The sequence below is a fragment of the Chinchilla lanigera genome, unplaced genomic scaffold, assembly GCF_000276665.1.
Source record: "Chinchilla lanigera isolate Chin_1 unplaced genomic scaffold, ChiLan1.0 scaffold00066, whole genome shotgun sequence".
Classification (NCBI taxonomy): domain Eukaryota; kingdom Metazoa; phylum Chordata; class Mammalia; order Rodentia; family Chinchillidae; genus Chinchilla; species Chinchilla lanigera.
In genome coordinates, this window is record NW_004955467.1 from 10,250,517 (window position 1) to 10,265,906 (window position 15,390).

General features: G+C 45.3%; 1 protein-coding gene across 11 annotated transcripts in view; it reads left to right on the forward strand.

Annotated features, from left to right (window-relative positions):
- The first annotated feature begins 6,205 nt into the window (after positions 1-6,205).
- The window catches only part of Mink1 (misshapen-like kinase 1), a 55,290-nt gene continuing 46,105 nt past the window's right edge, over positions 6,206-15,390 (forward strand). For 2 of the 11 annotated variants that reach the window (XM_013522167.1, XM_013522169.1), the window contains exon 1: positions 6,206-6,584. In XM_013522167.1, coding sequence (XP_013377621.1) covers positions 6,528-6,584 — 57 coding nt within the window. In that variant the 5' untranslated portion in view covers positions 6,206-6,527. The remainder of the gene's footprint in view (positions 6,585-15,390) is intronic. The other 9 variants (XM_013522168.1, XM_005399608.2, XM_005399605.2 and 6 more) reach the window with 7 other exon arrangements.

Consider the following 15,390-nt stretch of genomic DNA (forward strand, 5'->3'; position numbering starts at 1 on the left):
TCTCTTCGTTAAAAGAGCTGATTACTCATCTCAGGTGCCTGTGCCCATCTGTGCAGGACACCAACCTCCTCACTTCTGTCCACCCTACTTCTCTCTCCGGTTTGCGTCTTGGTGCTCCCTGTCTGTGGCTTCAGAGTTCAGTCTCCTGGCTGCTGAGAGGACGTATTCACACGGTGCTGCCGGGGTGGAAGAAAGGGCAAACCGGACACCCAGTGATGATGGGAGATGGGTTGCCCCGGAAGGCCTGGACAGGCTGCCTCTTGTTCAAGTGACAGCTCTAGGAGAGGTTTAGCAGAGTCCCTTTGGGAGTGGTAAAAGATGTAGTCTTGAGGCTGGGATGTAGCTCAGCGGTAGTGTTCATGCTTAGTGTTTGAGGCCCTGGGTTCATAGACTTGAGATCAGAATTGGGTTCAAATCCTGGCTTAGCATTTTTTTGTTTGTGTTTGTTTTTCTTCCGGTACCAGGAATTGAACTCACGACCTTGCGCTTGCCAGGCAGGCACTTTGCTGCTGAGCTAAATCCCCAGCCCCTGGACTTAGCATTTAGAAGCCAGGACACCTTGTCAAGTCATATCACTTCTCTGGGCCTTAGTGGTCCCCACTTCGAAATGGGAATAATATTTGTATAATTGGCTTACTTCTTTTTTGTTTTTGAGACAGGGTCTTGCTATGCAGTTGAGGCTGGCCTTGAGCTCACTATGTAGCCCAGCCTGGTCTCAAACTTGCTAGGATCCTCCTGCCTCAGTCTCCCGAGTGCTGGGATTACAGGCATGTGCCACCATGCCCGGCAGCCCAGTTGGTTTACTTTATTGACTTAGTCACTGACCTAAAGTTTCAATGAGTACCTGCTGCTATCTGCTGGCTACTCTTCTAGACTCACAGCAGTAAATGCAACAGGTGGATGCAGGGGCTATTGTAATCTCAACTAGTAAAAAGGCTGAGGCTAAAGGACTATCAGATTCAAACCCAGCCCAGGCAACATAAAAAGAAAAAATGAGTACAACAAAGTTCCTACCCTTATAGCACTTACATCCTGGGGCATCGTTATCCAAGTTGCTGGCCACTGACGGAAGGCTGAGGCAAAAGGATTACTGTGAGTTCAAGGCCAGCCTAAATTGTACAGCAAGACCCTGTCTCAGAGAACAACAACGAAAGGACTGAGGAGGTCATTTGTTGGGTGCTTGTTCAGTGTTACAAGACCCTGAGTTCAATCCTAGCACAAGAGAGAGAGAACTTCACACCAGCCATACGTTGCTCGTAACTAGCATATTGGACAGCACAGGTGTGGACCATTTATATCATTGCACAAAGTTCTATTAGGCAGCATGGCTCCAGAGGGAAGAACTAGAATATATGGCACGTTCTGTGAACAAGCATCATGCATACACCAGATTGAGGCTCGTTACTTCCCAGAAGGGAGAAAAAGCTTCAATTCACTCAATTCAATTTTTTAAGCTGAATGGTGTGTGTATGCATTATTATATACACACACACATACATGTATAGTCATAACTTTGTATGTCTAAAATATTTTGCAATTAGAAAAACATTGAGCACAGTTAGTTCTGGCTTATGCCCTTCCTGCCCCTAGCCTCTCTCACCCGTCTCAGCACTGGCCACAGAGACAAGAAAAGCCCAGAGTAGAGTGAGGAGCTTAGAAAGGCTTCCTGAGAGAGGGCCGAGCCGGGTGGGCGATGATGTGAAGAGAGGGGAGTAGGTTGCTCTGCCTCACCCATTCCTTTGTGTCCAGCCCTCTGGCTTTTCAAGGAGACACACATTCCCCTCCTATATGCAGCAGTTTCCAGGAACTAATTGGCATTCTGTTAATTAGCTTCATTTTCACCACTAAGTGCCTCTTTCCCTAGGGGAACCATTACCTCCTAAATTGTGGAGTAGGGTAGAGGCAGCAGCTGCCCCAGGGCTCTTACTCTAGCTTGCAGGGTTCCTTGCATTTGGCCCTGGGCTTGCCTCTGTGTGTGTGTGTGTGTGTGTGTGTGTGTGTGTGTGTGTGTGTGTGTGTATGTGTGTGTGTGTATTGAACCCAAGGCCTTAAAACATCCTCAATCCTTTTTGTTTTTGTTTTGTTTCTATGAGACAGAGTTTCACTACATAGGCAGGCTTGCCTCAGACATAATCTTCCTGCCTCAGCCTCCTGAGTTCTGGGATTACAGGCATGATACCACACCTGGCCCTTTTTATTTTTTATTTTGATACAGGGTCTTGCTAAGTTGGCCAGCTAAGCTGGGCTCAAACATGCGATACTTCTTTCTCTGTTCCCCTGAGTGCTGGGTTACAGGTGTGCACATTTATGCCTGGGTTGGAGTTCCATCACTGGAGACTAACCACATCGCAGGGAAGAAAAGCAAAAAGATCAAGAGTTAAGATACAAAGAATTGGCTCCAGAGGGAGGGGTATAACTCAGTGATAGAGCACTCACTTACCATGCCAGGGACCCCAGATTCCCATCCTTGGCATGCGCGCGCACACGCTTACACACACACACACACACACACACACACACACACAAATAAATAAATAAAAAGGCTCTAGACGCATAATTAGTTGAAAGTCTAGGCTTACAAGGTTGTTGGTAGTGTTAGGCCCTGGGGGTGGCAGATCTATTAAGGGTTAATTCATTTTCCAAAGGTCCTATAATTAGTCTTTTTTATTGTTTGCTGCTGGGGATAAACCCAGGACTTTGTAGCATGCTAAGCACATGTTCTATCACTGAGCTTCACCTCCCCCCGATCCTGTCTTCTCTTTGATAGTCTAACTTTTTTCTTAATGCCTAGTCTAGGACTCCTGCCCTATTATCTCTTTGAGTTTTTTTTTTAATCCCTCATATTTATTTTTTTTAAAGAAAAAAATAAAATTTTAAAACAAGATAATGGGGTAACAATGGTTAACACATTGCATATTGTTATCTTTAAATTAATCACTCAGAGTACAAGATATTGGCATTTAATTGTCCAAACAATATTATCACAAACCTTTTTTTAATGAACTAAGAGAAATTAGTAGTATAACTGTCTTAACTATCATATATATATATATATATATATATATATATATATATTTGCTTCTCCCTTCTTTTCTCATTCCCCCATCCCAAAAGGAAAGTTTCTCTTTCCTTTTGAAGTTTCTTTCCATTTTCCAATATCTGTTGTACATTTTGGATCTTGTTTACTCTTTCAGCTTCTCACACTAGGGACACAATACAATGTTTACACATTATGGACAACTTCAAAAATATACCAAAGAAAGCAGAGAACAGGATAATAAGTCTCCAGATATCTGTACTCCACCTTTAATAATTATGAACATTAAGTCAGTCTGTTCCCCACCCCTGACAGTCCCTCTCTTTTATTGTAACTGGGGATTGAATCCAGGCCCTTCACACTGAGCTACATCTCCCTGCCACTTTTCAGAGTCTCACTAAATTGCCCAAACTGGGTTTGAATTTGCGATCCTTCTGGCTCAAATTTCCAGTGTTGAGATTGCAAGTGTGTGCCACCGAGCCTGGCATTACATTGCCTCTTGAGGCATAGGTGGCCATTTATCCCGTCCTTGTGATCCTAATTTGCTCATTTATTCATTTAATATTAAACATTCTGTGAGTCAGGCATTAGTAAATTTATTGGGGGCCTCGTATATGCCAAGTGTTTTATGTGCATAATTTTATTTTATTCTAACCTATTTTTATCTGAATTTTACAGATTATTAAAATTGAGCCTCAGGGAGGTTAGGATTTACCTAAAGCATTCACTTTAACATTTATGCTTTTATTACTCTCCAATAGTTTTTTGTTTTGTTTTTTGGTACAGAGGATTAAACCCAGGGCCTCTGAATGCTGGGCAAGTGCACTGAGGTACATTCCTAGGTCTGTCTTTCTCCCTTTTTTCTTTTCCTTTCCTTTCTTTTCTTCTCTTTTTTCTTTTTTTCTTTCTTTCTTCCTTCCTTCCTCCCTTCCTTCCTTTCTTCCTTCCTTTCTCTTTTAAGACAGAGTCTTGCTAAATTGTTCAACCTGGCCTCAAACGTACAATCCTCTTACCTCGCTTCCCGAGGTAGGGCTACAAATGGTCTTAGCCTTGAACTACAACAATGCCTACCCAGACAACAGAGACCTTCATTCAGCATAAGCATTCCTGAACCTCTATGGGGTGCCAGATCACACAGTGTACAAGACATCATTAAACATCATTTTTGCTTTTGAGTGTGTACAGTTACATCTACAATTTAAAGTGTTAAATAGGGGGTGTGTGGCAAAAAAAGCGTTAAATCTTACCAAGAGCTTAAGCCAGACAACTAAAACAGAAAAGCCAAACTCAGTGGTTCAAAGAAGACTTCACAGAGGAGGTGATTTAGACACGTGGGACAATGCAAAGGATAATGAAGGTAGGCATTGCTGAGAGAAGTGGAATACTGAAAAATAAAGCAGCTGGTGTGGTGGTGCATGCCAGTAATCCCAGGACCTAGAAGGCTGAGGCAGGAGGATCACCACAAGTTTGAGGCCAGCCTGGGCTACCTAGTGAGCTCAAGGCTAGCCTGAACTACACAGCAAGACCCTGTTTCAAAAAGCAAAACAAAACAAAACAACAGGGCTGAGGATATGTGGCTCAGTAGGAGAGCACTTGCCTAGCAGGTGCAAGGCCCTGGGTTCAATCCCCAATACTGCCAACCCCCCTCCCCGCAAAAAAAAAAAAAAAATCAAAAGACCAAAAAAGTCTTGGAGACTTTGATACCAGACTTCAGACTCTACCCAGAAGACAGTGGCACCCAGAAAAGGGTTTTACACGTGAGAGTTATGTCAGATTTGAGTTTTATAAAAATCACTTCATGAAGAATTGACTTGATGGGGTCAGGGTAAGAGTAATGGAGGTAAATGGGATCGTGCCTTGGAAAAGACCATTAATGGCAAGGTAAATGAGGAGGAGGAGAGGAAGACTGGATGTGTGCCCACAAAGGGTCCAGAAAGAAGGGCATTCGGTTCTTTTCCAAAGACCTATCGTTAAACTCTCCAAAGTGATGTTTATATGCTGATGATAAACTTTCACAGACAGTGTTGGTGCTGAAAGAGACCTTCAGCCTCACAGACTTTCTCCTCACCCTCACCGTGAAAGACATGCTCAGAGAAGCAAATCCACTTGCTCAAGGTCACACAGCACATCAAACTATGGCAGAGGCTTCCGATTTGGTTTTTTTTTTTCAAGACAAGGTCTTGCTGTGTAGTGCAGCAGCACTGGTCTTGAACTCACTATGTAACCCAGGCTGGCCTCCAACTCAGCAACCCTCCTGCCTCAGCCTCCCGAGTGCTGAGATTATAGGCGTGCACCACGACACCTGGTTGGAAGACTATTCTTACATAACATTACCCAGCCTCCAGTGAGCCTAATGGCTGGGGTGCTGTGGCAACACTAGATCTAAGATGACCAGAGCAGGATCTAAAAGGATTGGGCAGTTTTTTCCTCTTTCCTTCTGCCATGCGTGATTCCAATGATCAGCCCAAACAGTCCCTTTGTGCAGAACACTCTGTTAAGACACAAAGGTCGGGCTGGGGATATAGCTCAGCGGCAAAAGCACTTGCCCAGCAAGCGCAAGGTCATGAGTTCAATTCCCAGTACCAAAAAAAAAAAAAAGACACAAAGGTCTGCAGTGGGATTCCCTACCTTGAGATCTGAGAACCCCTCAACACCCCCTACCCTAGCTAGGGGAAGGAGTAAAGGGCCTTCCTGAGGCTACCAGTCCCTCTTCCCCTCCCCAACACCCATGTGGTTTCTCCAGCCAAGTTCTCACTGAGAGGCCCCTCCCTCAACGGCTCCACTGTTGCCATGACAATTGGGTGGGTGGACAGCCCATCCTATCTAGGGGCCACCCAGTCCTCGCGTGGGGAGTTACCATAACAACCCCCCTAGTAATGGGGGGGTTGGGTCCCGCCTCCCTTCCCCCGCAAATAGAGAAGTGGGTGGCTTGATTGGCAGCTGGGCACACGAAGGACCTTGGGAAAGGGAAGGAGAGGCGTCAAAGGAGATCTAAGAAGGCAATAGAGCAGAGAAAGGGCAAAAAACAGGGAAAGGGAAGGAAAGGCTTATGCGCACGCGCGCCAGCTAGTGGGCGCGCAGCGTGCCCGTCTCGGCCGCCGCCCACTTCTTTCTCGCCAGGCTCGCGCGGTCTCTAGCTCCTGGCTTGCGCCTTTCGCCCGCTCTTCTGCGCCTGCGCGCAGGTGTCGGCGCCTAGGGGGAGGGGGAACCCGACGCGCTCGCGTCACGTTCGCGCTTCCAACCTCCCGGGTACCGCCGCTCTGCGCCTGCGCTGGAGAGTCGCGAGGCTCCGGTTGCAGGCTCTCGGGCGGTAGCTCCTGTCAGCCGTGGGTCGGTCTTTCTGCCGGCCCACCCCCTTCCGCCTTCTCCGGGGGAGGCGCGGGGGAGTCCGCCCCCAGGGTCCCCCGATGGGGGAGAAGCGGAGACGGCAGCAGTGGAATAACCGAGCCGGAGAGTGAGCGGCCCCGTGGCCCCGTTCACCGCGGAGGCCATGGGCGACCCGGCCCCAGCCCGCAGCCTGGACGACATCGACCTGTCGGCCCTGCGGGTGAGCCTCCCACCCCCAGTCTCGCCCTGGTTCCAGACCTCGCCGCAGGGGAGGGAGCGCGAGGCCGCGCGCTTCACGTGCTTCCGGGGCGCCCCCTCCACCAGCCCCGCTTCCCGCGGCGGTCCCTGCCCCTTCCCCAGCCTCGCCGCGGCTGGGTCCCCGCCCTCTGCCCTCCCCGCTCCCCTCGCTGCAGATTCTGGGAGGCAGTTCTGTCCCCACCCCGTGGTGTACCGCCCCCACACCTCCCTGCCACCCCAGTCTTTACTTTGGGGTTTGGTACCCCCTTCCTCCAAGGTATTTGAGGGTCATGTCTGGTTTCTCTGGACCCGGTTCCCCTTATCATCTACAGAGTGTTTATTTTGATTGTGGCTCCTGACCCCTTCTTGGCCCTCGTTTCACCCTTTTCCTTACCTATATCTCCGTCCCCCCACCCTTTCTCTGTTCCCCACATTTTGACTTTGCAACTGTCTTGACAACCTCCTACTCATCCCTTACTCTTCCTCGCCCACCCCTGAATTGCAACTCCTCCCTGGTCGGCGTTTCAGCCTCCCCATTCCACCCCACACCTCCTACGGTCTCCCTCCATCCCACGTTCGGTTTTCCCCATCCCTTTGCTCCCGTTTCAAGTGCAGCAGTCCAGACCCAGGCATTTGCGATCTCAGGGTCCCTGAATATTACATTATCAACTCGGTAGCAGTGCAGGGTTGAGAGGACAGACAAGTGCACTGAGGGAGGAGGGGAAGCATTTATTTCCTTTAGAAACTCTAGCACGGACTGGGAAGAGGATGTTTACATATATGTCCCCACAAAAAACGCATGCTGCATGTGGTCAGTCGGGTTAGGAAAAGCAGCGGAGGTGGAGGCTTGGAGAGCTCTCAAGGGAGGAGCTAATTAGAAAAGGGGTTAAGAGAAGGCAACTGCAGCAGGAATTTCTTCAAAATAGCCATTTATTGTCCCACGTGGGACACCCACTTTAGGAGCTTTTTAGCAGCATTTATATTTTCAGCAGGGAGCTTTAGCTTAAGGGCAACTTGGTGATTTCAAGGTGAACCCTCCAGGCTGATACCCAGGTAGTGTTTGGGGCCCATGCCCTTCTAGCTTTCTGAGCAGGCCAAGGTGAAGGGAGAGCAGAGTTTCCCAACCTTTAGGTTGGCTTCTCGGGAGGCCCCTATTCACAGTCTGGCTTTTGAGTTAAGGAACATGGCCAGTCGTGGGAAAAGGCGGTCAGCCACACAGGTGCCCCGGATATGAGGGGAGGGAAGAGAGGAGTTGAAGAGAGCAGAGTCATGTTGTTAATTGGGTTTCTGTAGGTGACACAGTTTTTTCTTGCCATTCAGGTCATAATTTGCTTGGCGCAGTGTTGGGCTGTGAGACCTGACTTGCTGGAGAAGAGATAATAAGTTACTAGTGAGGGAGACTGAGCATTGAGTGTCTCTCTGTGTGTCAGTGGGTAGAGGGTCTGAAGGCTTTAAGAGGTAGTTTAGGGTTTAAAGTGGGGTGCTCAAGTTGGGCTGTAAGGTGGAAAGCCAGGCTGTAAGTAAAAGTCCTTACTATGCTCCACTCTGGGATGGCTCTCCTCCACCTTCCCCTCCTACTTGGTTGTTCATTAACTCTGGCTACAGGTTCCCTGGCTGTGAAATACAGTTATAAAATGGGTGGGTCTAAACAGTGACCTTTGATTTGAACCTTGTGGGACTCTACTTGGGTTTGTCTTTTAGCTTCTTGTAGCTTAGCTTGGACCCTCAACATGGGATTTTCAGCAATTCTGTAAATACCCTTTGTCCTTGGATGTGACATTTCCCTTTTGGACTTCCCTGTTGAAGCAATGTTAGCCTTCTTCTCCAGTTAGCTCCTGCCTTATTCTCTAGTCTTTCCCCTCAAGACAGCTGGGTGTCTTGTTCCCTCTGCTTTTGTCTGTCCTTCCTTATGCTTCTGAAGAAAGGGTTTCATATTTCCCTTTACCACCCAGGCACTCCAGGGCTTAAAGGAGAGCTGTACTTTCTTTGAAATGGGACTGGAGAGGGCTTGTTTTCTCCTTGCAGCTGATCTTTGTCTGCCTGTCCCCTCCTTTCTGCCTTAGAGAGCTGCTGTAGCTCTGTAAGCAGCTGGCTCAGTATTTCCTTGTTCTGTTCCTGCCTCTGTTCCAGGGAGAAATTTTAACCTGGAGAATTAGCAGGAAAGCATGCTCCCTTTACTTAATACTATATCATCTTCTCTTCGTGTTCTATCATTTTTGGGGTAGGAGAGGAACATGTGCAGCATTTTGCAGCTATCCTTAAAGAGCCCAAGGTGTCTTCTCTTGTTTCAAGATAAGGTTTGGTTTTCAGTTGGTGGTGAGAGTAATAGTTTGATATTTGGGAAGATTGAATTGCATTAATCTCTTAGCCATGTGTGTGGAGGGTAGATGGACCTGCCTCTTTTTGACCTTAGTTACATTTGACTTCTTTGAGGGTACAGGTCTCTATCAACATGGTACTATGATGTGTTGGGAGAAGAATGGGGTCTGGAATTGGATCCCTGAATTCAAGCCCTGGGCAATGCAATCCAGACCTTTGTACCCTTTGACCTTACCCAAACTATAGGCTCTGCACAGATCCTTACCTGTCTAAGCTCCATCCTCTTTTTTTTCTTTTTGTTTTTTTGAGACAGGGTCTTGCTATGTGGTTCAGGTTGAACTCATGGTATTCCTCTTGCCTTAGCCTCCTGAATGCTGGGATTACAGATGTGCACCATCATACCTGGCTCTGTCTTCTCATCTATAAGGTGGATATGGTAATAGTACTAAAGTTAGAGGTGCTGAGGATTAAATGAAGTACTGCATATATGTGGTAGCCCTTACTATTGTTATCAGTCAGAAACCTTCCAGGACTATTGTATCTAAAATAATACTCTCTTCCCTGCTTTTATCATTCGTTCGTTCTTTTGTATATTGAGACAGGGTCTGTCTTTGTAGTTCAGGCTGGCCTTGGGTTTGCAGCAGTCCTCCTACTTCAGCCTCCTGGGTGCTGGGATTACAGGTGTGCATCACCACCCCGGCCCCTGCTTTATTTTTATGTAAAATTTTATATAGTGCTCCCGTAGTCTGCTTTGTCTTTTTCAAAGTATTCATTAGCAGCTGACATAAATGTATTTCTAACCATAACTAAAATGTAAATTCAGGCTGAGAGTGTAGCTCAGTGGTAGAGTGTCTGCTTAGCATGTGAGTTCAATCACCAGTACCACAAAAATAAAATAAAATGTAAATTTAGTGAAAGCTAGGCTTTTGAATATTTTGTTCATTTTCATATCCCTAGTTTCTAGAACAGTGTTTTGCAAATAGTGGAGTCTCATGTGTGTTGAATGAGTACATGTTATGGTAACGAAGTTCTTAGTACAGTATTTGCTTAGAGATAATCAGCAAATGTCAAGCTTGTTAGGCTTCTTTTCTTCCTGTGTATATACACATGTTAAGAGTATATATCTTTTCTGCAGTGTGTGGTGGTACATGCCTGTAATCCCAGCACTGGGGAGGCTGATGCAGGAAGATTGCTGTTAGTTTGAGGCCACCCTGGTTTACATAAGTGAGATCCTGTCTCAAAAAAAAAAAAGTATATCTTTCCTGAAATAGTTTTTTTTTTTTTTTTAATCTTTTTGAAACAGGTTCTCACTGTGCAGTTCAGGCTGGCCTTGAGCTCACTTTGTTGCCCAGGCTGGTCTTGAACTTGGAATGATCCTTCTGCCTCAGCCTCCCGAGTGCTGGGATTACAGGCATGCACCATCACGCTGGGCCTTCTGAGATGTTTTGGAATCAGATTTTGTCTTGTAAAGAGTTCTGGAAGCCTCCATCTGAATAATGACCCTTGAAATATTTTTTTTTCTTTTTTGACCTTTGAAATAAAACTAAGGTCATTCAAGAAAAATTTGGGCCTCTTTTTTCCAAACCTTCTTTCTCTATGTCCAAGCCTGGTTGCAGTCCAGAAGAATCTTCTGACTTGGAATGCTTGGCTTCTCACAGAGGCTAAGTATGAGCGGAAATAGATGGGAGAAGGAGAGGAACACCCCAGGCTGACTGCTTTCCTTTTGTACTGCTTCTTTTGGGTGAATCACTTCATAAATCAAACGGCTTCTCTTTACTGTCTTCAGTAGCTAGAAGTTTTAGGATTCAGTATCCTTGAAACTGGAGCTCGGCTTATTGTTGCTGAAATAATATTATGGAGCACATTCAAGAAGGACTTGTTGCTAGGTGGTAGTTGTTGACAGAAATGTTCTTTTTCAAGTGATTTTGTGTTGTTTCTGTTCCTTGGAGAAGTCTCTTCCCCTTCCTTTGCTTTTCATGTGCCTATGGAGCCAGCACCACTTGAAAAGCTGGCAGTTCTGGGCATGTATTTCATGGCTGCTGAGCAGTGTGGGACTGCTGCTGTGTTCTGATGTGCTAGCTGTCCAAATGTTGATGACAGATGCCGCAGGCAGGAGAATAGGAAGACTGACCTCCTGCAGCAGAAGTAAGGGCATTTAGTGACTTTTTTCCTAGAGAACTGCACATAGTATATGTGTGAGGACTTGGGAGCTTGTGACATTTGGAATAAAGTGAAATACTGCTTTGCAAAGTGATGGAAGGAAGATTACAGAGAACTTTGCTGGAACTAGGTGTTCAGCCATTCCCTAAACAGAGGGAAACCATCACCCTTTTTACAGTGGTTAAGAGAGATTTCCATGGCTGAGCGTGATGGCTTATGCCTGTAATCTCAGCACTTGAAGACTGAAGCAAGAGCATCACCACGAGTTCGAGGCTAGCTGGGGTTACAAAGTGAATTCAAGGTCAACCTGAACTGTATAGTGAAACCTTGTCTCAAAAAGACAAAAAAATAAAAAAAGATAAAAGAGAGAGAGAGATTGAGAGATTGCCATACCCCTTAGACCTACGTGGAGGGAAAAGGAGTCTTTAGAAAAGTGAGGTTTTGGCAGTTATTGGTAAGAGAGTCAGCAAGAAAGTCAGCTGCTCCTTTCCTGAGGAGCTCAGCTAACATGATGCTGTATAGGATCCTGACTTCAAATCTGCCCCCTATTCCTTTGAGCTGCGCCAAGTCAGGGTAGCACACGTAGCTTGGGCTATGTAGAGTATCCTTGTTTGTCACTTAGGGGACAGGATGGCAGAAAGTGTTGAAACTGCTCCCAGTAAGATTGCATTCTAGAGTAGGTGTTCAAATAAAGGATGTAGTAACCTCTTAATCCAGCAGCATAGCCAGTGGAACTGGAGAGCATTTCCAGAAGCCATCCAAGAATCTGCCTGCCAGACCTTTCTGTGTTTAGACAAGTTGCATCAGACAAGATTATCAGTGCACGATCCTTTTCTGCACCAGTCAGTCACTTGAGTATTTGTTAGTCTACTGTTAAGAACTAGATTCTAGATCTTATGGGAAGGATGTGATCTTGTGCTCAGTAGTGTATACTAAACTGTTCAACCAGAGCTCTAAGAGAAATCTACCCAAGATGCACCTTTGCAGCTAGGCATGCCTTTAATCCTAGCACTGTGGGAGGCTGAGGCAAGAGGATCAAAAATTCAAGCCCAGCCTGGGCAGTTTAGTGAGACTCTGTCTAAAACTTTAAAAAAAGTAAAAAATAGGGTCAGGAATGTAACTCGGTGCAGAGGGCCTGGCTTCAAGGCCCAGCACAAAAAAGAAAAAAAAAACAAAACATTTTTTGCAAACTAGGGTCCTCTCTATCTTCTTATCCCTCTCTCCCTCCCTGCTTTTCCCCTTTTATTCTTTTTGGAGGTGGGATCTTACTGTGTTGCCCAGGCTGGCCTTGAACATCTAAACTCAAGTGATCCTTCTGCCTCAGCCTTGAGTAGCTGGGATTATAGATACATGCCAGTGCACCAGGCTAGGATCTTTCCTTCTATTAACTGTTAATGCATTCCTTACTATCTTAAATCTTTCAAGGCTTCGATTAAATCTGATTTCCATGAATTATACTCATTTTCTGTGGTCTCATGGTTAGTGGTCAGTCATTTTGAAATCTGATAGTCTCAACCCCCTTAGCACCTGTCTGTTCCTCTCAGTTTATACCTGTCTGTTTATACCTGTCTGTTCCTCTCAGTTTCTTCTTCCATGTGTTGAAGAAATAGAACAAAAGGTAATCAAGGTAATAAGTCACCTTCACAGCATTTCTTGAATACCCACAGAATGTAGAAATGTAAAAAACATGACTTCTTGGAAGACTTGGACCCTGGCCACAGCGCACATTCATTCTCTCCTCTTGCTAGTTCTTCTTGCCATTCTCTTTCCAGTCATCCAGTCTTTGACTTGAATTTGGGCTTGTCCCATATGTAGGAAAGCTCCTCCAGAGAGTGATAAGAAGACACTGTAGTAGAGACTCTTTACTACACATAGGAAATGGTGGAGGATTTTTCCCAAAGGAGCCCCTAGAGTTCTTGTCCTATGGTGAGATAGCTTAAGGATGTGAATAGGATTTCATGTTGAGGAAAGACCTAGAATTGGCCCCAGAAGACACAGTGACAAAAGACAGACATGGAACAGTAGCATGGATGCCTGTAATCCCAGCTCTCTTGGAAACTAAGGCAGGAAGATCATAAGTTTGAATGACCTTGGACAATTTAGCAATTTATTTATTTATTTTATTTTATTTTTTGCAGTTTAGCCAGGCCCGGTCTCAAAATAAAAATGACCTGGGAATCCAGCTCACTGTAAAGGCCCTGGGTTCAATCTCTAGTACTATCAAAAAAAAAAAAAAAGACATGATGTTCCTAGTCTAACAATGGGGAGAAACACTAAGTAGTTGTATGCAGTTGGGGCCTCAGTATCCATGGGTTCTGCATCAGTGAATTCAACCAACCTCAGATCAAAAATATTTGAAGGGGGAAAAGCTGCTTCTGTACTGAACATGGATAGACTTTTTATTGTCATTATTCCCTAAACAATATACTGTAAGTATGTAGCACTTACACTGTATTATCATAAATAATCTAGAGGTGATTTAAGTATATAAGAGGACATATGTAGTTTCTGTACAAATATGCCATTTTATGTAAGATTCTTGAGCAACAGATTTTGAGGTCCTGGGTGTCCTGGAACCAATTCCCCAAAGGTACTGAAGGATAGCTGTATATGAAGTTGCAAGTCACGATAAGGATGGTAGCAGGAAACTTTAGCATGCCATGAGCACATATAACAATAATTATTTTTACTTTTTATAAGACAAAAGTGTTTGGTTGGTTTATTAAGACATAAGTCACATGTCAGAGAGCTAAGCTGGCATTGCTACAGAAAGAGTAGTTAGCTCTGAATTAACAGGTGGGAATTTGGCGATGGCTAGAATTGGGAGACCCTCCAGTGGGGCCATTCTTAGGGTGGATCATTGGATTAACCAAGAGCCAGGAGCCTGAGGATAGGTTGGAAACTCAGGTTTAATTTCCAAAATGATATTTTTTGAACCATCCTGTAGGAGGGAAAAAATAGTTTGTTTCAAAAGTTAGGGCAAAGATATGGAAAAGGCACATGACTCTAATGCTCACGTTTATTTATTGGGAGGGAGGGTCTCTAAGTGGTGGGTCTGTGAACACCCATGTGACTCTGCAGGGGTTAAGTGAGTTTCTTGTCCCCTGGAGTTGGTGTATGAGGGAAAGGGTGTGTCACTAGATGTTACTACCCTGAGTAGTGGCAAGGCTTTAGAAGATGGTTAAGTTTCACAGGAAGTAGGCCCAGCTTAGATTTCTCTCCTGTGGTCTGTGGGAAGTGGGACTCTTCCTAACATTAGATAGATACTGGTTATAAATAGATGAGACTCTCAGTGTACATTCATTTAAATTGAGAGTCTCATCTATTTATTGAGAGTACAAGTAAAGGATGAGTGGGGTGTGTAGGGGGAGTGTTACTGATGTTGCATGTTTGAAGTGAAATGGTTGGAGAAGCCACAAGGCTTGGGGCTCTGGGAGGAGTCAGACTTCAGGAGCAGCCTGCTTGTCAAATTGATGGTGGAGTAGAAGAGGGTGGGGTGGGCTGTGAGAAACCGGGTTGGTGGCACAATCTGTGGAAGGAGCCTGAGAGGCTGGAGAGAGAGGAATGAAAGTGGGAACTGTTTGCCTAGAAAACTGGTGATAGTTGTTGGGGAATGAGGCCAGAGACCTTCAACAGAGGAAGTAGCTAAAACCTCAGAAACACCTGAGAAGGTTGAGTCCCCCAGCAGGAGATTATCAGGGCCATAAGTGACAGGCAGAGTTGGGAGTTTCTGGAGTCACCTAGGATTTTTAGCACTCAGCATTTATGACTTAAGTTCATGTGGCAGCGAATGCATTTGGTTTGGGCTTGGGCACCTTCGTCATGTCTTTAGGATGAAAAACATCCTTAAAGCAGGCCTGATATTGGTTGTGCTTCTGAGGGAGAATGGAAAATTTCTCACACTTTCTTCTACCAGGAACCATTTGAGATGGGATTTGAAGGCTTGGGTTGCTGAATCATTCCTGGAACCATGGATTGAGAGGCGTTTTCCATGGACAGTAGTCTTTGCAGAAACAGATTGAGGATCTGCAGTCACCCTCAAATTCCATCTCCTTCAAGAGGCACTTCAACTTCTGTTTTTTTCCATAAAGTGTCCTCTGACAATGCTAGGCCTTAACTTATTTTTCTACTTTCTCACAAGCCATTTGATTTAATTTGATGGCATATTGCCTTATATTGAATAATGTCTTACGGTTCTTGTTTTTCCTACCACATCTTTATGTATAATGACTGATCCATGTTTCCTTTGATCCCCTACTGTGCTTATAAAAATGCTGAATACATAGTAAGTGTTCAGAGATAGGTATCTG